Source organism: Balearica regulorum, chromosome 3 (genome assembly GCF_011004875.1).
Source record: "Balearica regulorum gibbericeps isolate bBalReg1 chromosome 3, bBalReg1.pri, whole genome shotgun sequence".
NCBI lineage: Eukaryota > Metazoa > Chordata > Aves > Gruiformes > Gruidae > Balearica > Balearica regulorum.
This window is the reverse complement of record NC_046186.1, coordinates 77,468,031-77,492,327: the sequence shown is the minus strand read 5'-3', so window position 1 is coordinate 77,492,327 and position 24,297 is coordinate 77,468,031. Positions and strand designations below refer to the sequence as shown.

General features: G+C 36.6%; 1 protein-coding gene across 4 annotated transcripts in view; it reads left to right on the top strand.

The window, feature by feature from the left end:
• PDE10A (phosphodiesterase 10A) overlaps positions 1-24,297 on the top strand; it is a 374,774-nt gene that overhangs the window by 328,683 nt on the left and 21,794 nt on the right. For all 4 annotated transcript variants that reach the window (XM_075748559.1, XM_075748558.1, XM_075748557.1 and 1 more), the window contains exons 7-16: positions 2,153-2,308; positions 5,061-5,111; positions 6,988-7,046; positions 9,745-9,796; positions 12,643-12,785; positions 14,980-15,072; positions 15,684-15,870; positions 17,354-17,496; positions 19,541-19,624; positions 22,454-22,604. In XM_075748559.1, coding sequence (XP_075604674.1) covers positions 2,153-2,308; positions 5,061-5,111; positions 6,988-7,046; positions 9,745-9,796; positions 12,643-12,785; positions 14,980-15,072; positions 15,684-15,870; positions 17,354-17,496; positions 19,541-19,624; positions 22,454-22,604 — 1,119 coding nt within the window. The remainder of the gene's footprint in view (positions 1-2,152; positions 2,309-5,060; positions 5,112-6,987; positions 7,047-9,744; positions 9,797-12,642; positions 12,786-14,979; positions 15,073-15,683; positions 15,871-17,353; positions 17,497-19,540; positions 19,625-22,453; positions 22,605-24,297) is intronic.

Here is a 24,297-nt window from a genome sequence, read left to right as displayed (position 1 = left end):
TTAGTTGTCAGATAAGGGAAATAGTTTGGAAGTAGTTTGGAAGTTTCTCTCCATAATCGTTTGGAGAGAAAAAAAAACCCTATTGGTTAAAACTCCTGTCTTCCTGGTCTTGAAATACTTAGTGTGCTAATCCCAGACAAGAAGACTAACATATAGTCAATCAAAGTTTGATTTAATTATAATGCAAGGCTCACACTGACAAGAATGTCAATCAGAATTCTGATTATTAGACAGGATTTTGGTCTCCTCTTACACTAATGTAAAGCTGGAATACTTAGTAGACCTAAATGAAAGGTACGCCAATGTAACTGATATCAAAATTCAGTTCGTAAAAGGATTCAGAAAATCCTAAGGTGATATTCTGATAGTTCTTGGCACTCTGTATGTCTGTCCTTTTTAATTTTTTGAAAAAAATTCATCCTCAAGTCACATCTATGCAATGGTATGAAATCGATACTTAAACTGTACTTTAGGAGAAAACTTTATGATTAGCTGTTTATGAGAACACCAAGGAAGTTGTCTCTTCTGTGTTTTCTATCCTTTTGAGTTCTGCCCAGAATAAAAATCTTTGGATACTGTGGCCAAAATTGGACATTGCTGTCTCTATTTCAAAAAATATTTGTTAAAAAATGGGGCTATAAACAAAATACCAAACACCTAATCTCAGTACACTTTAACAGAACCACAAAACCAAAAGATGGAAGCTGCTTTCTCTGTAGTAACAGTCAGTGCTTTCTATACGACCTGGACTATGAAGATTTTATATGCTGTTAGGTTGTTTTCAGTCACATATAGGGCTTAAATTGTTACTGGCAATTGCCAATTAATGTTATGATATCCTTATATATGAGGATTGTACATTTTGATTTTATGTTTATAATAAAATTGGGGAGGGTAGTGAGGAGGAGTTTTGAACTTTTTTGTTGGAGTACAGTATCAGTGCATTATTCACCAAATAGGGAGATTCATTTTGGCAACATTATTTGCCTTCATGTGATTTTTAGGAGCATCTCAACAGTGAAAAGGAAGCACTGGCAGATACACTTGCCAGGTCTATTTTTTTGGGGGAGGACAATTAAAAAGTGAAAGCAGGAGGCTTGTGTTGCAAAGTGCTTCCCACTCTCTTTTGTCTGTCATTTGTTCCTAGATGTTCAGATTGATTGTCATCTTAGTAATTAAGGTAGAGATTACTTGCTGTTTTCTTTGCGAAAGGAGAGATTTTGATCAGCCTTGAAGGAGTGTCTGTCTTGCCTAAGCACAGCCTGCAGGGAACATCTGGTACAAATCAAGTACTGAAGGATTGATATGCAACGAAGTGGGTCTCCCACACTTCACATCAGATAGTTATTGCCTTACTAAATGTAACATCCAGGTGGTTTTTCTGGTCTTTGTGAGTTTTCCTGCATGGGGAACTGAAGCTACAAAGCCTTGGACGTTCCCCATGTAGATTAAAAGTTATGAATTTAGGCTCTTCACAGCAGCTAGGTAGGATTATTTTAACATTTGTTCCTGTAACTTTTGCATCAGTTTATTCAGGATGCATAAGCAAGGGAAGGAGAAACATTCTTACTGTCATGCATAACTTTTTGGGAACATATTTTCCCCCTTGGGAGTTGGTTGAGGATTATAACTTTGTGTATCCTAAAGCCTTAGCTTCAGGTTTTGATTTTTGTTCTCTTGCAAGCACTGCTCTCTGCTTGGTAACCTTGAAATCTGAGCAGTCCTTTTCATGATTACAAATGCTTTGGGGTGAGGTTTCAGGTGGGAAAGGGGATGATGGGGTAGTGTTGTTTGTTTGGGTTTTTACGTAAACTGGACTGGCATTAGCAATGAAGTGCTGGTTTTACTGCCTGTGAGATTAGAGAAAATGTATTATAAAAACAAACCCAAAGCTGGGTCTAATACCACAGCTAATTCTGACTTGCTATCAATAAGGTTATCTGTATATGTAAATTAATGCTGAGAATTTTTAATTGTATTTTTTTAGTAGATGTCTTAATACTGTAGGTTATGCTGAGAGATATGAGTTTTAGTGAATTTTATCATTTTCCTGCAGATTTGATCAGCCAAGAGAGGGAGGAAAACATCAGTATATCTTTCATGTTAACGTTATGATATTTACATTTTATCAGATTATGTTTACATTTTCTAGGATGAGCGATTTCCCAAAGGTACTGGACTGGAATCAGGGACTCGTATCCAATCTGTTCTGTGTTTGCCAATTGTCACTGCAATTGGTGATCTGATTGGTATCCTGGAGCTTTACCGTCACTGGGGCAAAGAAGCCTTCCACCTTAGTCACCAAGAGGTGAGCTCACGCCCAGCCTTTCCCCACTTTCCCACAATGGTCAACACTTCTGTTCCCCCTTCTTCCTTCTTTCGCTCTTCTCACGTGTTTTTTTTTAACCTTTTTGGTACTTGATTTTTGTTCTCATTGAATGTTACTTATTGAAAAAAAATAGGTAGTGATTTTTATTTTCAGTCACAGGGGGTAAAATTTACATATACAAGGCACACATCAAGAATTTTACCTTGTGTTCTTTTGTGGAAAAACAGGTTTAAGATTTCTTTATTGATTAAACTTAATACAGAGTTGTTAGAGAAGTTAATGCAGAACAGGTGAATGAAATGTAAGTGTAAATCAAATGTCAGAAAATCAAATAATTTTATATAAAAAGGACACTGATGAGTTATCCTGAGTCTTAATTTTAATTTTCCAGAAAAGCTTTATTTTGCAGTATAGAAAGATATATATTTATTTTTTTTAGTTGACTTTTTGGGGTGGCTTCTCAAATGAACGAGTCCTGCCGTAAAATGATGTTGCAGCAACAGTATAGCAAGTCTCAGTGCTAGGTCTTACAGGAAGAGAAAGTGATTTTATTTTAAAACAAAAGTGAAGGAAAAGAGATTTCATTTATATTTATTTATTTCTTACATCTGCACACTCTCAGGCACCAAGATGTGTGTGTCCAGGTGGTATTTCCAAGAGTTGTGCACAGAGATGCACGTATCCAGGTAGTGTCTCCAGGATGCCTTGCAATGACATGGAGGACAAGGGATGCCAGCTGTTGAGTCCCTGTGTTTACTAGGGAACCATGTGCTGGTTTTGGGTCAGCCTTTTCTCTAGCCTTTAGGAGCTGACATCTTTTGTGTCTCTAGCTCGTCTCATCTCTGTAAGTCGTCAAGATTTACTCACTGTCCTTTGTCTCCTAGATGTCTTTAGAAACTGTGTCTAGATGTGCTAGTACCTGGATGACCTGCTAATCTAGTTGCCATTCTCTTCTGCTGGATTGGTTTGGTTTGGTTTTTTTTTTTTTTTTTCTTCTTTCTCCTTCTGATGCTTCCCCATCCAGATATTCGCATTCATGACCATCTACCACCTTCCCATTTCCAAGTCTGTTCTCTACACTGCATGGTTTACCATATTTATAGAAGGCCTTTGTAGCTGCGTTGTTCATACATGTCCATTTGTCAATGCAAAGTTATGAGTTGTTAGCCAAGTACAAACAAATTACAAAATGGAGCAGATATCTCAAAGGCTATCACTGTATTAGAGGTGTTAGAAGTGTGTCTTAGCTCTCATACCTGGGTGAGGATTCTTGTGATGTCCCATCTACACATTAAGAGGGCTCTCACATTAAGGTGAATGTACCATTCATTTCTCTCTGTACCCTTTCCCAGGGAAGGGAACCTGAACACAGAGGTTAGGACAAAATAGAGTGAGTTCTAGTCAGGTCTGTTGTCTGAACAGAAAGCGTGCAGACAAGAGATATTAAAACTAACCCTCCTAAGGAAGGAAAAACCAGCCATATTTGTCATTTCTATGTTCTGTTTATCAGTAACCTAAGTAGCCTAGCATACATGTGATGATCATACATGTATGATCAGTTGGGCAGTCAATGTCACTTCAGCCTCAGTGTCGCACGTGGTATTTTTTCACCATTAAGCAGAGGTCATGGTAGGGGACTGGACTGGTATGGTGGTGCCAGTGTCCCTGCTCAGAGAACAATGAACAGGCATTCATACAAAATCAGGGTTCATTAATTCTGCTACTTACACACAATGTATTTATTTTTTAAAATTATCCTATTACATTAATCAATCTACAATTCAGATAGGTCTCAGACACGCATCATTCTGTGCAAATATGAATCTTTTATGTTACATGAAATACCTTCTGTAACTGAAATTCATGAACGTTCTACTTGGAAAAGACTGGCTGCTAAATAAAAGTATTTTATTAGTAAATTAAAAATATTTTAAGGTCACTTTGAGTGTTCTAAAACATTCTTTTCATTTGCAGGTTTCAGAAAGCCTTTGGATACCATTAGCAGTTTTCATAAAATGTGTACAATATGTTCTGTTTAAAAAAAATAAAATAAAAAAAAAATACCTTAGGAGGGTATGTAGCAGCAGACCTCTTGTACTTCTGTCCTCTGTGTTCCCATAAAGCTCCTGTGTTTCAAGGACAGGAGGTTATGCATGGTAGCACATCTTAGTTAACTGCAGTTTACATGACATTTGTTTGAAATGTTGCCTGGAAACTGTCATACTTAAAACGCTACTCTTGAGCTGAGGGATCGGGTCTGGTTCTTCTGCCACCAAAATGGTAGTGAAAGAAACAGTGCCTGTTTACAGCTGGAAATAGCTGTGGCTGAAGAGATACAGCCCCAGAAAGATGTTATGGGATATTTTATTTCTATGGCAGATGCCTTTCAACAATGTACATAATACTGTAATTGTTAAAGCCCTTGGCTTATGGGATATTTGTTGAGATGTTCTATTTCTGAGCTGATGGGGTCCCAATATTGCTTCTGAAGAGCATTGGTAAGCATTTTTTAATACGAAAAATGAGGATTGTTCTCTTCTGACTGAATGTACCTTACTAAAATTGAAACACAAGTATAACGAGACTTTCACAAAATAACTGTCTTCCCACAAATTGTTACTGCCTGCCTGTCTAAAACAGCTCAGTCAATTTACTTAGCAGCTAGAGAAACGAGCACGTAACTGATGTGCAGTTTTCCAGGTTTGTTCAGAGTTCGCTTCTTCTGTTTCAGGTTGCAACAGCAAATCTTGCATGGGCTTCAGTAGCAATACATCAAGTACAAGTAAGTGTGGGTGGTTTTTCATTTTTTCATTGTGCAACCCTTCTGCAAGAACTTGATTAGTAGGAACATGGTTTATAATCAAATTTAAGTGGAGGTCACTACTAAAACATTGATTCAAGCCCCTTCCCTGAACATGGGAAAAAGATGCTAACATTTTTTGGTGTTTATTGAGCTAGTTTTTCTCACTTGCAACTGTGGATCAAATAACAAACAGTATTTTTACTAAAGGAAAAAGAAGCTTTAACAATTATTTGTCTACTTTGTTAAAGTGGAATTATAACAACTTTGCAATTTTTTTTCTTGTAAGAAGGCAACTGCTAGGAAAACTGCTTGCTTTCCTCCTGCTTTGGTATTCAGTTTGAGATTATTAGGTGTTTCTGGCTCAGCCTACTTTGCTAGCTGCTTCATGGTCCTCTAACTACTCCCACTAAGGATGCTTCATGCTGTCCCTAGTCAGGTGCTTAATGAAGCTCCACACAGTGCAAGTTGCTCCAGCAACACCAGCAGCTTTGCTAATAGGTTTTATTACTTCAGCTAAGAGAAGACGGTAATACTGAAACTAAACATGTTCTGTCAACTCACAGAAGATGCTAAAATAGATTCTTCTCTCAACTCACAGGAGGAAGTTTGTGACATTCTTTTTTTTTCAAGGTGTCTTTCATACGCTTGGCAGAAGACTCTTGTAAAGCTTACTGCTTTTCTAGGCTCTAATATTTGCCACCTTGGTGCTGGAAGTCATTGACTTTTTTTAGGATGGTCATTCACCCTGGCACGTTTAGGCAGAATTAGCTGGTGTAGACTGTTGTACACTAATAGAATTGCAATTGCATGCAGTTAGTTATAGCTTCACTTTGCAACAATGAGTCCCTCTTTAACCAAGAAGTCTTTCACACCTAAGAAAACAAACCATGGAAAGTTTAGTTTAAGCCTGTCCATTGGTCATTTTCATTTCTCTCCCTTCTGCTAAGCAGAAGTCTTGCCCTTCCCAAGTTTTTGCATGAGAAGAATGCGAATGTTTTGATCTGGTGTTGGGCCATACCTGCCAGACTCACAGCTGGGCTTTAGGAAGTAGTGTCTATCAAGAAGTTGTACCTAATTGCCTTGCATAGTTATATGCAAGAGTAAGGCTTGTGGATGTAATTTGTCACATTTTACATATTTATTAATATCTGCATTGCACAGATGAAAGATACTACTAGTTCTGAGTGATATTTTATTGTGTAAAAGGTACAAACAGTAGAGGCTTGTTTTCTTTTTTTTGATCTTAGTGCTTGCTCTAGTAATATACAGGTATACAATTGTACTTTAGATACAGAGTATGCAATTAAGTGAAGTAAAAATACAGTTCAAAGCTTTACTTCATCTAACACTTTGCTTCTAAAATGTAATATGCATTCATATTCATGCCGATTTCTGGAAAAGTTGAGCATATATCATCTGGTACTTAGCGTACTTAAACTTGCCTGATGTGAGTCTTCAGTTGTGTCTACATGCTACTTGGCAACCTGGAAAAAAGTGGTAAAAGTATGGTAAGGAAGAAAACAAACAAAATATTTGACATTCTCAGCAGAGCTGGTGGTGTGGATAAGGACATGTCTTTGATTCCATAACCACATTGAGTGGCAGCCTTTGAGGCGGCATGAACAAGCGTGACAATCAATGTCTTTCAAAGAGTCTTAAGAAAGATGTTGCTTGTATTTGACAGTTTTAAGTCAGCTAAGCTTGAAGCCCAGCACACAAATCCAGCTTTTAATTTTATACAGTGCTGTAACATATGTATATACTAGGAGTGGTATTTTTTTCATACTAATTAAATGGGTAGACTCTGACTTCAGTGATCTTCTGGACCAAATGATAACAAGGTCTGTGCTTCCAGGTGTGCCGGGGCCTTGCCAAGCAGACTGAACTGAATGACTTCTTGCTTGATGTATCAAAGTAAGTGTGATTTGCAATAGAATTTCATCAATTTATTTTGATGAACTTTTCTAACATGACTCTTCCAATCTACCTGTAGCTCACAAGCAGGTGCAAAGGCACACCTCAGAGGGTGGGCAAACTTCAGTACAGGGACAAGAATGAATGATGTGGATGGCAGTGGTGCATACCTGTTAAACTCTCTTTTTGTTGGTGGTGAAGAAGAAAATGTAACATCCTTACAGAACTTTTGTGGTCTTTTGCATGGGTTTTTGCCTTTTTTTTCCTCTCTTCTGTCAGAGTTAAACATGGCCCTCTTTTGACAAATGACAAATAGTCTTGTCATCTCTTTTCATGGCCAATTTTGGAAGGTTTGAAAGGACTTTATGAAAAGTTAGTTTGCTTGCTTCAGCTTCCCTCCTCCTTTTTTGACATGTATGTATGTAGACACAAACACACATGCATAAGTATATGCGCTTCAGGGATATATCCTTGAAGAATCAGAGCTGCCACACAATTGTTCTTTCCTTGCATTTTCTGGAGGCTCTGTTTTCATTTTCAAAGACTGTAACTGCATGTAGTATGTTTTCTTTTAATTTCTTGTCACAATAAATGCAAGATTAAAATGCAAACACAGTAAGAATGTGAAAGCTTTGGTTTAGACTTGCAAAGTCAATTTGGTATCTTAGGTCATCTGCTCTTCCTTAATCCCTTTTTTCTCATCGCTGTTATCATCATCTTTAAATAGCAGAGGTAGCCAATACATTAATAGACAAACCAAAGTTGTATTTTTGATCAATCGTGGTCTGGGGTGCTTAGGAGTGTTTTATCAAACTATTTGGTTGAAGAATTTCTAAGTGCATCACAAAGGACTGATGATACTGCGGAAAAATGAGATGTCTCGGATTTTTGCTGTTACAAACACTTCTGTGGGTCTTGATGAACAAGTCTCAAACTGATGAAGTTAGAGGATGTCCAAGATTCCTATGCCATTACTCAGGAATGCAGGCAGCCAAGTAGACCCGGCTGGAATGGGGAGTGATACATCGCAGGGAGGAGTCTACCCCTTGCAAGGAGAGCAAGCTGGTTGTATCCAGATGTTTTCCCTAGCTTTTTTCCTCAGGGATGATGTGTTTGTTGTTTTTGTTGGGGTTTTGTTGTTGGTGGTGGTTTTTTGTTTTTTGTTTTTTTTTTTAATTTCAGCTTAGGTTCAGAGTGTGTTTCCTAAAGGCCACTCTCAGCATTCCCTTGCCAAAGCTACATACTTGCTGCAGTGTCTTGCACCATTATGTTCCTTTCCAGAGTGCTTTTATTTTGCTAACATCTGTACTGAGCTAGTTTACTAGAGAACTCTGGATTAATCTACCCAAATTTATAGGCTGGCAGTTTACTTTTGGTAATACTAAGAATGTTTTAAAGAACTTCGTAATTATTTTAAAATTTGAAGATAAAAATTACAATAAATACTGCAAGTATTTAAAATGTATTTGTATAAGAAAATACCTCTCATACAGCATTATCAATTTCTAGAATTGTTTAGTTTTAACAAAAAAGAAACTCTGTGTATCCCTATGATAGGGATATCATTTAATAACAACTTTATCAACCTCATGTAGATAAAGGCATGTGCTAGCAAGAAAATAACTGGTTTCCTCTTAGAAATGGTCTGTACCTTTTCTTGCATGGAAAGATGGTTTCCTATTCAGTGAGGAAATTGTTAGCATGCAATGTCACTGGGACATGTTCTTTAACATTTTATAAAGGGCATAGTATGCAGTGCTCCACCTCTTCATGTCCCTGACAATGTAAGACTAGTGTATTACATATTTCCTTTTCAGTAGACCCAAAGAGACCTGAGCTGTATATATGTTCAAGGCCGTGGGACAATGTCTTTCTGTCTGCTGGGAACATTGTAATCCAAGTGTTATTAAGACTTGGCATGTGGAAGGTTTAGACTTCACTTACTAATAAGTTTGACCTTTATCTTTCCATGTTCTTGACTGTCCTTGGACAGTTACCACTTTGCTGTGAAACTGAGATACCTTTTTTTTTCAATTAAATCACAAGATCAGTCTTCTTTTGCAACTTCAACACGCTACACCTGGGTTGATAGAGAAGACTCATTAAGAGTTTTATAAACTGTTGTCTTTTAAATAGCGTTAAGGGTTGTATAATAGGATGTGAATTTACACTACAATACATAATTTTCATTAGTTCTCAATACATAGTCTCTATGCGTAAACCTAATGAGATATTTTGAAAGCATGGAGGTAATATATATCAACAATGGAAGAAATTATTTTTTTTAATTTTCTGGATTGCTTTGCCTTTTCCTTTTTGCTTCTCCTTTTAAAATTTTCAGTGTGTAAAGGATGCCAAAGCATTTTGATACATTCTCGGTGTTGCTCAGCAGGGGCCTATTCAATTCATGGTAGGCTACGTTTGGTAGTCTTTTCCTTTTCTACAGAGAAAATTCTACGTATTATAGAGAATATTCTACAATTCTGTCATTGTAGAATAATGATTTAAAGGAACAGAATTAGGACCACTTCTCAATTCCCTTGTGCTACAGCAAGCTACTCAGTGATTTTCAAGTTGCACAGGTTTGTCCTCACCTATTTGGGCTCCACTGTTAAGTGGTTGTGAAACGAGCCCATGACAGCCATCTGAGAAGTGTTTGACTAAATGCCAATATTTACTGACTTCTCTTTCTCTGCAGAACGTATTTTGATAACATAGTTGCAATAGATTCTCTACTTGAACATATAATGGTAAGTTGTCTTTTTCACTTCTAAGTTTATTAGTCTTAGTTATTAAAGTACTTCATTCTCCTTTCCTTAAAGTAAGATGTTACATCATTGAAATATATGAGCTCTTTATAACGGACATGTAATACAAACAGTATTAACATCTCTGTATGGAGGAAGATGGCAAAAGTCAGCTTGATTTTTTTCATTGTCACAACAGCTTCATTTCATAGCTTTCATAAGTAATGTAATGTGACTGTCCCTGAACTAAATAGTTACTATTGTGTTTTAGAGAAGGTTTGAAAAATTGTAACAGCCTTCTGGTTTTCTTTTTACTTCAGCTTGTTGTATTGATTCTTTTTTTTCCCCAAATTCAATTTGCAACCTGCTGCAAAACACTTCTGGAGAAGTTATTGTCTGTAGGAAGGACTAGAGGTCAAACATTACTCCTAGAGTATTTGTTCCAGTTGCTGAATGAAATGTGCAAGACATGACCTCACTTTTGCTTTGTAAAAGTATTTACACCCATAACTGGAGTGACAGAGTCAGTCAATGTTTTATAAAAAAACCCGTGAAAGCCAAGTTCATTGAAATAACTGAGATTGTATAATCAATGAATTAAAGTATAGTTCAGAAACAGATTATAATTTTCTGAATCAATTTTGAATTCAGAATTATTTCCTGAATAGTGTTACAAATATTGTTCATAGCATGTTTTGAGTGTTATTTGAATTATGCTTTTTAGCCTTAGGTACACTTATTGCATACTGCAGTTCTTTTTTCTGAATTTAAATCTTAATCAGGTCTGTGATAATATTGTTTCAATTTATGTATTCAAAAAATTACTCTCCAACAGTACTCCAATACTTGCTCCAATCTTCAAAGTGATATTCTTAGCTAGACTATCCAAAGACAACAAACTTAGAATGCAAACAATATTAAAGTGGTTTTATTTAGAAACTTGAATTAGTAATGGAAAATATTCTGCAGTGTTTGTCTTATTCTAGTTAGTACACAGTGAAGAATTCTGCACATAGGACACATTTTTGAACACTGACTTTTCCAATTTAAATGAACTGCTTAAAAATAGCTTAACATTTAAAAGAACTAGTGTAATATCACATATGGCATTGAGCACAAATATTGATATTCTTCCCTGTTCTCTCCTATGAATAGAGGTCTGGTGGAAAGCACAATTGGCAGTAAAATAAGCTTACTCTTTCATCTTCTTTTCCAACACTTGGCTGCATCATGATTCTGCATTTTAACCTGCGTAGATGTTTCATACTCAGCTTCCTTTGAAAGCTGTAGCAGTTGGCTGTTTCTTGGGCCAATGAACTGAATTACATGTTTGCACATTTATTGCCATTTTATGGGAGTGTGATTTTTAGCATTATGTGGCTTATTCTGTGTCGTATTGGTGATTGCACTTAAAGTTTGATTTGTTCCTGTAATAATAATTAAAAAAAGTACAGGGATTTTAGCATTCTTTTGATTTTTATTTTCCTTAAAAACCCTTAGCGAAGTTAGTGGTAAAAGGTGTTTTTTAATATAGATGCAAGGAAGGGAAGCAGAAGTTCAAATTGCCTTGCAAATTTTCTTACTAATATACTTGAGTAGTTACAAACAACCTACCCAAAAGGTGGTCCCTGGCCTCCCTACTGACAGTGCAATACTTGTACTTATATTCCCCTTCAGCCACTGGCCTGGATTTTAGCTAGGGTTTTAGAGAAGTAAGACTTTCTCATCCCATTAACTTTTTCTCTCAATTAGTAGTGCTTAAGCCCCTTGTCCTTTTTGGTCCAGTTTATATCTACTCTGTTCTGAGTGAAGAAATAAATGGTGTGCGTGGTTGAGATCTTTAAACGCCTTAATGCTCTAGGTGGGAAATATTTCACAAAAGTTACCTCTTAGCATGCAGTCTCCCTGACTTTCTACAGCTCTGATGGAGTAAATGGAGTGGAAAGCAACAGAGTCTTCCCAGCCACAGATGCTGTTGGTACGGGAGGGCCCTCCAAGTTTTGTAGAGTTGGTCTAGATGGTTTCTGTGTGGTTCTTAAGACATGCTATCTGCATGCATTGCACACCAAGATGTAGTCAGCCTCTTTCTGCAGTTGAATGACTAGATAGCTATTATATACAATTTTAAAAAGTTGAGTGAGATCCACCTCAGATCCTGCTCTACCGTGCAGTTACTGTACTTTCTGAGCAGATGAGAAACACAGGAGACGTATCTGAATTGGATAGAACAGGTTCTGTCTGAGAACCATTTCAGTGAAGAGCTGCTGTTCTGACAGTGCTGGCTGGCAGTTAGTTTTGCTAAGATAAAACTAGCTGGTTCAAAGTATGATAGAAACGATGCAACTCTATTGCTGGACTATGGTACTTTCTTTGGTGAACGTTCAATGCCGATATATTTGCACTGAAAATAAAGACAAAAAGCCAAAAATATTCTTAGGTCTTGCTATCTAAAATCAAGTAAAGGTGAATAATATCTAAACATAGAGGGAGGAAAGGTTCCTCCCTCCATAGAGGGAGGAAAGGTTTTGAGAAATATTCCTTGTACTTGAAAAACAGTGTAATAGGAAAGCCTTTTTTCTTTCAGCAAACATTCAAGCCTCTAAAGATAGTTCTGAATTTCTCAAAGACAGCACTCTAATTTACAAAAAAGTGCTGAATAAAAGACACGCTTTCATTTTGAATTGTATCCTAAAACATGGCTGTGAAGGTGGATGCTCCTTCAAACAGATTTTCATACTGGATAATTTCTCAAAACTTTTGTCTTCTAGGGACTTAGGTTTTTATCAGATAAATGACTGAAGATAATCTAACTTGTGACCGTTAACTCTAGTTTTGTTTTTTGTCCATAGATATATGCAAAAAACCTGGTGAATGCAGATAGGTGTGCACTCTTCCAGGTTGACCACAAAAATAAGGAGCTGTATTCAGACCTTTTTGATATTGGAGAAGAAAATGATGGGAAACCTGTCTTCAAGAAGACCAAAGAAATAAGGTAAGAGTAGCTAGCAGAAGAATGCAGTTTCATTATAACTACGGATGTGCAGGCATTTTATTACCCAGTCTCTGTGCCTATCTGCAGGTACCCTGACAATACTTGTCATACTGTGATATCATTCCCACCAGGACCCGCCTCCAGAAGGTAGTACTTCTGGGAATGACATTGCAGTGCCATCGAAACAACGTCTCTGAAGCTATAACGTCACTCCTGGAAATGCCGTCTTCCGGAGGCGGTCCTTTTGGAAATCATGTTGGGAAAAAAACAGAGGTGTTCTGAGGTAGGTAAAGGTGCAGGCAGGTAAAGGTGCACCTAATCCATAGTCTGCCAGTATAGGACTATTTTTCCCAAGAGGGTTCCCAAGAGGAATTGAAATTTGTGCGATTCAAGCACATCTAAAGGAAGTCACAATTTGTACTTCTTACAGATGGATTAGGCATATGTAGAATCTAGTATGGACTGGTCGTTGGTTTTGAAGAGTTCAAGTCCAGTAATTTAGTTTTACTTTTTCTCATGTGGATTTAGAGTATTTTCAAACTTTTAAATAGTTGTGATTCTGAAGTATGCTTGAAGTGGTGAATTTGAAAATATATTGTATATCAGCTTGTAATGAATACATACGATCCTCTGCCTCAAACTGATGTGTGTTTCTGTTTCATGTCACAAGTACGTAATTTTTGCACCTGCATGTTTTTTAATGAAAGAGACAAAACAACAAAGTAAATATAACATTTTTTACTTTTAAAAAATTACGAATTCTTAATAGATATAGAATGAGATTTCCAAAGACACACAAGTTTTAAACTTGCAGCTTCTTCAAAAGAAAGAAATGTATGACTAAATATCCTGCACTAAAATCTTGTTGAAATACTCAGCATGGATTTTCTGAGAATTTTTTTTATTTCCTCCTATACTTTTAAAGTTCTGGGCCAGTATGAGATGTGATTCATGTCTTCACTTAGACTCTTTTAGACAAACTTACTCCCACTTACTACATTGTGTGACTAAGAATGGAAGGAATCAAAATTGGTGCAATCTCGGTACTGACAAGCAAGGAGGTGGTGTAAATTAAAGAAGGTGGCTTGCTTTAACATACATACACTTTCATACACCTTCTTGATAATTGCTTTTCTTGCTTATGTCTTTCTGTCTTTTCTGTATGAAAATTATTGAAATGTTGACTCTGAGTGCAAGGGTGTGAGCCATTTCATGGGTCCTCTATACTGAAAGAGAAGTACAACTGAAATAACTGTAAGAAAGTGACACTGAGTCAGTCAGTCATCAGGAAGGAGCCTGAAGTTGGTGTGATGTACATGTAAGCAGCAGCAGAAGAAAGTAACTTAAAATCAGGTCTGCAGGGTGAAATCCTGTCAGTTTTGTCACTAACTTCAGTGAGGGCAGCATACTACCTGGGCACATTTAGATTTGAAAGTGTTCCACATATGATTCTTTTTCTACTTATTTTTTTCCACAAATTCTTTTGTGCTTGTTGTCATAAATGTTTTATGTCAAAGAATTGAAAAGTATTTCCTTGCAAGACAGACTTGTAGATTTTTTGGATTCAACTCCAGAATATATTTATTGTGTTTAACTTTCTTGTGGTGATTAAGGGATGCAGTTAGTACCATGGCATTTTTTGCATGTCCTGAGATGAAAAACGCTAGTTATTCTGAAGTCTACATGACAAATGCATATAATATTTAGCTTTGAATATTCCGCTAGTGTTTTTCCAAAGCTTATTTTACCTAATCCATCTGCCCCTCCTCGCCCCCGAAGAAACAAGCTCCATATTGCCTATGATGTGTCTAAAGAAACAATAACTATGTAGAAGCAATGATAAAATCAATAGCTTGTAAAGGTAAACACAGGTCTCAAGTTTTGTACAAATGTCATGTTTATTAGGCATAAACCTCAGGGTTACTGAAGACTTTGATTTTTTTTTTTGTCACTACAATGGTCATATTATGGCATCTGTTGTGTTAAACTATGTAGTTATTTAAAATGTTTTCAGAAAATACCTATTAGTATGTGCTTTTTTATTTTATTATTTACTACTAGTTGTTGTCTTGTAAGACTTTTCTCCTACAAGCATCAAAATGACACTGGTTGGGAATAAATATCCATTACCGTGCCTAAAATGTTTTTCCAGATAGTTCATATTGTGAATAACACACATTTTTACTTTCTGCAGATTTTCTATAGAAAAAGGAATAGCTGGTCAAGTGGCAAGAACAGGAGAAGTCCTTAACATCCCTGATGCCTATGCAGATCCACGCTTTAACAGGTAGGATGTTATTCAAAGGAGGGGAAGATAGCTCACCACTTTCATATTAGGATGCATTCATGGATCTGTGATCCTCTGATGAGGAGACAGCCTACAGATATCTCTTTAAAGGCTTTAGCCATCAGAGATATTTTTAAGTGCAAATAAAAAGTATTATTTTTATCAAGTATAAATATAAGGGAGAAAAATTTAGGGTTTTTTTCCTGTTACGGAACTTTGCCCAGTTAGGTGGGCATTGCTGATTTTCTTTATTAGCCTCCCTACCATTTGGTTAGTTTCAAGGGAGGAAAAAAAGGTTCACTAACAAATAGCATACCTAAGTACCTGAATGTATTCTTTAATTTTATGAATAAGCTGACTGTACATTTGAGGAAGTATTATTTCTTTATCTTGCAAATGGAGATTAAACGACTAAAAAGTTCTTTCTAAATATGACACATTAGATGGAAATATTTGAGAGCTTTGGAGGTGAACTTCTTGCAGGTACTCATTAAATCTACTTTAAAACTATTTAGTATATTGTACATCAACATTTCCGAGAATCAAGGAATAATATTAATTAATAATGTTAACTCTTTTCTTTTTTTCCTTTCTCTTTTCTGGCTCTCCAGAGAAGTAGACCTCTACACAGGCTACACAACCAGAAATATCCTGTGCATGCCTATTGTAAGCCGAGGAAGTGTAATAGGTGTCGTGCAAATGGTGAACAAAATAAGTGGAAGTGCCTTCTCTAAAACTGACGAGAACAACTTTAAAATGTTTGCAGTCTTTTGTGCTTTAGCCTTACACTGTGCTAACGTAAGTTTTATTTACAGTTTTGTAAGCTGTTGGTTATAATGGGAAGACTTAGAATCCTACTTAAGGATTTTGATGTTCCAGATTATTAAAGTGATTCATAAGTCTGTTTCATTGAATTAATGAGGAAACAGGAATTATTGAATTCTTTGCTGAATTATTGTATTTTAAGAGGATGATAAGGATTCATTTGATGCTTTCTGAAATAGTTGTACTCTGGATACATCAATTTCATGTAGCTAAACTGAGAAAGCAAGCTCTGAAATGTGAATGATATCTGCCTGTCTTCTCTTTACCATTAGAAAGTATGATTCTGATTTACTTTTATAAATTCAGATCACATGCTTTACAAATTTAACTGGGAGATGGAGATGTTATGTATTCTCTCTATTCCATATGCTTAATATTCAAAGATATCAATTTATATATTCATATGCTCTGCAATATACTCATAATTATCCATGCTTCTAGATAAAAGTGGGTAGCTATTTTTGTTTTCAAACCCTGTGTCATCATAAAAATTCGTACTCCTGTAGGAAGCATAAGCAATTGAATGGTCATTATTATATAAGTATAAAAATGCAATAAATGCAATAAAAATGCAATACACAACAAATGTGTCATATTCATGGGAGGTAAGATACAATGCAATGCCAGTTAAGCCTGGTGATTTTACATTAAGCCATTTCACCAACGTCATGCTGTCGGTATACTGGGGCAGCAAATTTTACTAACAATTACTTAAACTTGTTTCATGTAACTCAAGGCAAGTAGAAAGTCCTGCGTATAAATGAAACTTGGGACTATGCTATCACTCAGTTGTGTGGGAGTTCACACTTTTTAGATGGTGAATGTTACCATTCAGGGCACACTGCTCCAGAGGACTATCTTTACTAGTAAAATTGTTGTGTCCTTACTTGTTTACAAACTATGCCATGTCTGCAATAGCTGTCTGAACCTCTCAATAATTAACTGTACTTATTTTTCACAGTTATTGCAATGTAATGTAGGTATGATAAACATCTCACGTACTTTTTACCGTGCATAGGTAGCAGTTATTTGTGCCAATTAATAGCTGAATTCGTGCAGTAGCACAAAATATAATTCGTGCCCTGTTATCAGTTTTCTTTCTGTTAGCATATCGCAAGGGCCACAGCTCTGTTTCTAACTCCTGGGTTTTGATTCTTTCTTCTTGGGAAAGCTCAGATGCAGTGAAAAGTCAGCTGAGCCTTAGATGGTTACCCGAGTAGATGCAGAATGATGTTATAGAAGGCCCAGTTTTTCAGAAGTACTGAATTTCATATAATCTCTCGCTTTTCTAATGTGTGAAGTTGAGCAGCCAAAAGCACTAACATTTTTGCAGATGTGTATTTTAAAAATGAATACACATTTTGCAGATGTGTATTCATAGGTGCTTGAATATGGGAAAGAAATGTTTTTTTCCTTTATTAAAATTTCACATTAATAAATGACTTCCCTTTTGCAGATGTACCACAGAATTCGCCATTCAGAGTGTATTTACCGTGTAACGATGGAGAAGCTATCCTACCACAGTGTGTGTACAGCAGAAGAGTGGCAAAACCTCATGCACTGTACACTGCCTCCGCATATTTATAAAGAAATTGAACTGTAAGTATTTTTCTCGTATAGCAACAGTTGCATCTTGTATCAGTCTGTGAAAAAGATGATTTTTTTTTTTTCCTAGGTGTAGTGGAGGGTTTTTTAGGAAGCACTTTTATTATTGAATGATTCCAAAATCATAGGGGTTTATCTCTGGCTTTCTTATACATGGTTGTACTTAATGACTTGTGAATAAAATTTATCTATCAAAGATGTAAAATAATGCCTACTCAGAATGGTAGCATACTCCTCAGACATGGGGAGCTAGAGTAGTTGCTTTAAGCATTAGGTTCTATCCAAAGATTGTAGACATGAGCTTTCTTTGATAGTCCCAAGTCAGCAACAGCTCAAAGCCAGAGAAGAGACTGAGCTGGAACATCACTAGTTAAGACCAGGTGCATGATCTCATCCCCTTATATATGTTTTAGAATAAAAGATTCAGCTCATTCCTGGGTTTGTTTGGGGTTGGGTTTTGGGGGGTTGGGGTTTGGTTTTGTTTGCTGTCTGTATTTTGTGCATCTGCCTTTGTTTCTTGAAGGAGGGGGAAATGGATAGAGAGATCTCAACTTCTGAAGATAATTCAAGGTTGTGAATCCCAGGTGCTAGAGTTTAGAGTTGTGGCCTAAATTTGGAGGAGGACTTCCCATTCAGCCTCTTAGCCTTTCCCTGAAATAATTCAGTTACTTTCAGCTCTGAAGGGTCTGCTGTATGCTAAAGATGTGCCTCTACCTGTATTTTATCAGTCAGTCCCCACTCAACACCAACACCAGGACTCATCTCGGTTTTTTCCTCACTGATTCCAGCCCAGGACAATAAATTCTACTGTGGTGACCAGGTGCCTAAAGTCAAAACTCTATAATACTGAGTCACAAAATCTAAGTTGTCTTTGTGAACCTAATCTCCAGAGCTTGCTCACTCCTGTCAGGTGCTGAGCATTGTAGCTGTGAGCGAGCAAAGCATACAAGCCTATGCTTAATAGGGGCTGCTTACAGTTAAAGTTCATTACATGCTGAAGTGATTTGCTCGAAAGCCAGAGTGTTAGCAGCTTGCAGGATTACACCCTAATAGAAGCTTATTCTTCGCAATACAATTTCTTGTGCTTTGTTAGATGATATTATATAACCCACCTCCTCAGCAAAAATGACTTTTACTTGCAAAGATTACAGGTTTCACTCTAAATTATATTAACATCCTTTAGTTTGAGCAATCTGAATACATTTAACCATTTTGCAAGCAATTCAGCTACCTTCAGCTCTCTTGCACCTGCTGTGCCGTTCACTATGCCACATATGCGCACGCTTTCAGCTGGGTTCAATGCAAAGTAAATAGAAGACTTGTGGCACAGCAGGTGCAGGGAAAGGGGTTAATTAATAATCCACGGACAAACAGTTCTGCTGAGCGGGTCCCTAATATTAGGCCTAAATGCTGATATCGGGAAAAGGGGAGAAGTCCTCAGCTAATGAAATTTTTAAAAAATGCAGTATGAAATGTTTGATTTTTGAAGTTCAGCCTTAATTTCAATTAGCCAGTAAAAGTTGTTTTTTTTTTTTTTCTCTATTAAAATTAAAGTGAGTCTCACAGAATTCATGACAGAAGTTATTGAAAAAAAGCCAGTAAATATATTATTAGAGACACTATCTTTACAATTCCTGGGAGGAAAGTCTGGAATATTTTAGCAGTGCCTGAAAAGCTGTCATCATCTCTGTAGAACAAACATCTTTGCACATTACTTAACCAATGGATAATTAAATAAAGATTTATGTTTCTATTAACTAAACAAAGCCAAAGGCTAACCAAAGGCTAATGGTTGGACTCAATGATCTTAAGGGTCTTCTCCAACCTAAATCATTCTATGATTCTATAAGCATAGTTCCATTGACCTTAGCAGAAATATATTCACTTACATTGCTGGAAAACGTAGCCTGTAAAGTCAGTTTTCTGTGTATATTCAGAAACAAGTGAATGCTGTTGGATGTATGTTAGCTAGTTGTCTTTTGCTTTTAGTAAGAATGAGAAGGTGTTTGTCCTTACTAAGCTGAAACTTTCTTCTTAGATACCACTTTGATATCAGTCCGTATGAGGATGTCTGGCCTGCCATTTTTGTCTACATGGTTCACCAGTCCTGTGGGACAGCCTGGTATGAAATACATGATTTCTTCTTTTAATTCTGTTATTTACGTGTTTGTTTGTTTGTTAGGAAATTTTGAGATAATTATTTTCTAATACAAGGTCTTATTTTCTTTGGAATTTATTTACTGTGTCTGGTCTGTACAGGGCTGTAATAAACAGACTGGATTTCTTGTCCCAGCTTCTTGGCCTTCAGTTAATAAAATTTGGAAATAGCCAGGTAAAAGAACTCACGATATCATCCAAACAGTTGTCCTTCCAATATATAGAAGTATTGTTTGGTTCTGAGATGAGACTGCTTTTCAGACAGAAGATAGTGAAGATATTAAAGGCACTCTTGCCAAAAAGAAGAGAAGGTCCATGAATACTCATTTTTCAAATTTGTAGTTGCTGAAATTAATATAGTATATGGTTAAAGTAATCCACAGTTAGATCTTATCTTGTTAAATAAATCAATTATCGGCATCATTTTGCATTAATTCTGGAAGTGAATGATCTTCAGATGAAATGTTTCATTTATTGTCCTTTCTTTCTGTCCATTATTACTAAGATCAGTAGCCTCTTGGCTAAGTATATCCCATTGCTGAAAGAGAGAAGCTGCTCCAAATTATGGAAAAAAATTTGCAGATGGGCAGGCAATTGAAAGGGGAAGCATCTCCATGCAAAACGGAGCAACATTTGGGAAACATTTGCTGGTGACTGTTTCATCTTAGTAACTGGATGAATCTCCATGCCCTCAGAGCATACAGTCAAACCTGAGGGTCTTTCTCATGTCTGCTTCAGTACTGCCAAGTGGGTGACCGTTCTAAATACTGCTCTCTACTGCTCAGTGTAGCTACCTTGTTTCCATTCCTGACTGAATGGCCGTGGATGCAGGATTGGGGTTCAAATTTCCAGTTGAGTTCTGTTCTTTTCCCTCTCTGCCTCCCAGTCTGTTTCTTTCAAGGTGTAACTTTCATGGGAAAGAATTGATATCTGCTTGACGTTGTATTTAATTTCTGAAAGAACTAAACTTCCCTGAAACTAGTACAGCTATTTTAAGACTGAAGTTTGATTTTAATATATTGAGGAGTAAGGTTGTGCCTTTAAGTATACAACTATGTTATATATAATGGCCTGTCTAGGGGGGATTTTGGAGTAAAATCTATGATACTCACTACATTTTCTTTGCTCTCATGAAGAAATAATATTTTACTGCTTTAATCAAGTATACAAAATACAGCAGTGGCGTAAGTAATAGTATTCTACATTGAAGTATAATTGATAATGATTTGCCCTTTGGCTATAACTGTACTGTCCTGTAGTAACCATCAAGTTGATATTGGATGTAGATGGAAGTAACTGTTGTGATATTCTGAATTATGATGTACTATTGTAAACAGTCATTCAAACATTTGTTCGAAAGCTGACTTAGCTCTCTAGAATTAAAAAAGAAACCCTAAAGCTTTTTTGAAAGACAATATGCTTCCATTTTTACTAATGTCAGACTAAGGCTAAGAAGAGTAATTACCTTGCTCAGCACACAACCATAGAAAGATGTTTTTCTGTCTAACTGGTTCCATATAGTAGATGTGATTACATTTTGACGTGTAGGTCAGAGGTATTCAGCTTTGTTTTCTAAGCCCACACATACTGCAAAACTAGAACATTGATACCGTTTCCCTGAGATACCCAAGAAATTATCAAAACATGGAACTTAAAAAAAAAAAAAAAAAAAAAAAGTCAAACCACAGTAACAGGGAAAAAAAATGAGAATAAATGAAAACTGATCTGTCTGAAGGAAAAAGTTAGTGACTTGGGACTCTAGCATCTTCAGTTCAGTTCTGGGCTCAAGTGTAATATTCCCTTTTCACCCTGGGCAGCTTGGATTAGGTACTTTAGAAAATTTTACCTGATATCTGATCTGTGGCTGAACTTCCCATCTGTAATCAAAAAGTATTCAGCTTTCCTTTCAAAGGAACATCGGTAGATAAAGTCTATTAAAGATTGTTCAGAGCTCTGGTACTACAGAATATGAACTCTCTCAAAAGTGATTTTGATGAGCACATAAGCCAAACATAACAAATACTGTATTACTGCTTTTTGTTATTACCTTAATGAAAATATACTATCATAAATTCATTTTGCTTGTCTATATTAATAGCAAAAATATAAAAAAAAAAATTAAGAAATAATCCCATAAATGCTACAGATTTGTGGCATTTTCATGGTTGACTGGCAATTACTTAACAAAATATTGTTTGGTGAAAAATGAAGAAAGAGGGAAATGTGAATTTCTGTTCATTTGACTAAACTGGAAAAAAATCTCAAAGTCTTAGGAAAACTAAAATTTTCTTTTCATAATGTCAATATGGAGCATCTCAACTTCTTTTATTCAAAACATCTTATGCATTTGGTGTTTGACTGAAATTTTAATTTAAACAGGATTATTTTTTCTGTGTCATTCACTTAAAACCCCCTAATTCTCTGTTTTGATCACAAATGATGTTTTCAAATTGTCCATTAGATGCAGACTTTCGCTATCTGGCAGGTTGAATAGATAACGCTTGAAAGAAACCACACTTCAAGTTTCTGGGAGCAGGGAAGGTTATAAAATTGTGTTGCCTGAGCTGGGTAGCTTGACTTCTGTTCCAGAACTTTACAGATTAAACTAAGAGCATTGTCAGGTATCCACGCTCCTCTGTCCTTGCCAAAACTCGAATGACTCTTGTAATGAATGAGTCATCCACAATGAGAGTCAATCCTAGCAAGAAGAGGAAATCAAAGAGCATCTTTTTTCCTCTGTTGGTTATTTTCTCTTTCTTATTTCTTGTCTCTGACCAAATCAATTTTTTTCTAGCTTTGAACTTGAAAAGCTATGCCGATTTACTATGTCTGTAAAGAAGAATTATCGCCGTGTGCCCTACCACAACTGGAAGCATGCAGTTACCGTTGCACATTGCATGTATGCCATACTTCAGAACAACCAGGGGCTTTTCACTGATCTAGAGGTAGGTGAAATGATTGTATCGGTTACCAGACCTCATCAGAGGTACCAGTCATCGTAGAAGTACGTTTTCTATACTATTCAGCTTTCAGCTTGGGCAGAGTGTATACAAGTGTCCCTGCTGAGGAATGGCTGTGAGTAGAAAGCTTGCGGAAGGAGAATTCCTAATCCTAGTGTTTCCTTCACATTTTTCAGGTCTGTCCACTGAAGAAGCAATAGGAGATTTGCTATAAGTCGATGTCCACATTTTGAGGTTCTCCCTGCCCACTTATAACCACAGTCTTCATTTTTAATTATGTAACTAACCATCAGATCTGACTGAGGGGAGGGAAACACCCTGGATCTTGAACCCTGTGAGGACTGGGAGACCCTGAATAGGAGGACAAGGGAGAAGGGCTTGGTGTTGCAGAGATGGTTGATGTATGTGAGTAAAGGAGAAGAGTAGAAAGGACGGAAGGAAAAGAGTTCTCCAAATGTGCTAAGGCACTGATTAGCTTTTATTATACAACAATTTTCCTTAGCGTGCATGTACATATTTTAAAGATAAATGCATAATGTTTAAAAAAATCAGGAAAAAAAATTACTTTGAATAGATCACTGACTGGAAAAGTTATAATAATAAAATATAAGGCTTAGAATAGTTAAATGTTAATATACACTATGAAGAACTGTCACTTTTTTTTTTTTTTTTTTAATTATGGTAGGTGCAACTGGGAGTACTGTCTACCATTAATACTACCTGAAACTTCTGACTGGGAGAACCTGCTTTCAGTTCTGTATAACTTTGCCAAATACTAGCCATGTAGTCTGTCATTTTCCAAGCTCTGACTTCCTCAAGCTGATTCATTTGAGGAAACTTCAGCCAAAACTGACTCTTTTAAAGAAACATGACAGGAGAAATCAAGGGTTTTTTTCAGTATATAAGAGTAAAATAAAATGTGGTGATCTTTCATTTGAAAAGGTCTAGCTTATTCTGCTGTAAATCAGGGACTTGAAAATTGACATCGAAATAGGAAAGTAGCGTTTGCCAGGCGTATGCTGAAAGTTGACAAAGTTTGAAATAATCAGTATTCCTTTAACAACAAAAATCTGTGGATTGCAGCCTCAGGGAATATTTAAAGTTCTTATAATATTCAATACTAACCAAGTAGTAAGCCCCATCTTTTGGGAGATGCAGAGTAAGAAAGACAGGAAGAGCAAAAGAGGAAGCGGTTGAGAGAAGGAAGCAGTCTTTGTTCCCTGCCAAACTCCAGCCAGCCTCATCTATTTGAATGACTTATCCCAGCCTATGTTCCAGCTCTTTCTAGCAGTCTCCTTTCTTGAGACTGGAAGTGAATCCACAAGAATACTGGAAACTGCTCAAGGAAAGTTTGGGGAACTAGGATGGGTTTATCTCAGGTGAGGGATGATGACATGAATCTTGACAGACTTAGATATGGGAAGAGAAGGATGAAACACTGTAAAGGGGACTCTGATCTAGAGACAAATAAGATCCAGCAGTTGGCAGTGGTCAAAGAGTTGGGATCCAAGCAGGGACAATGGGTACAAGGTCAAGAGCACTGGGATTAGTCATTGTATAATCCTGAAGGACTGAGACAAGAGTGACTTCCTGGGACATGGAGTTTGGGACAAACTAGACAAAGAGAACCATCTGGTAGAAGGGACAGACTGACAAGAATTGCAAGACTGGAAAAAAC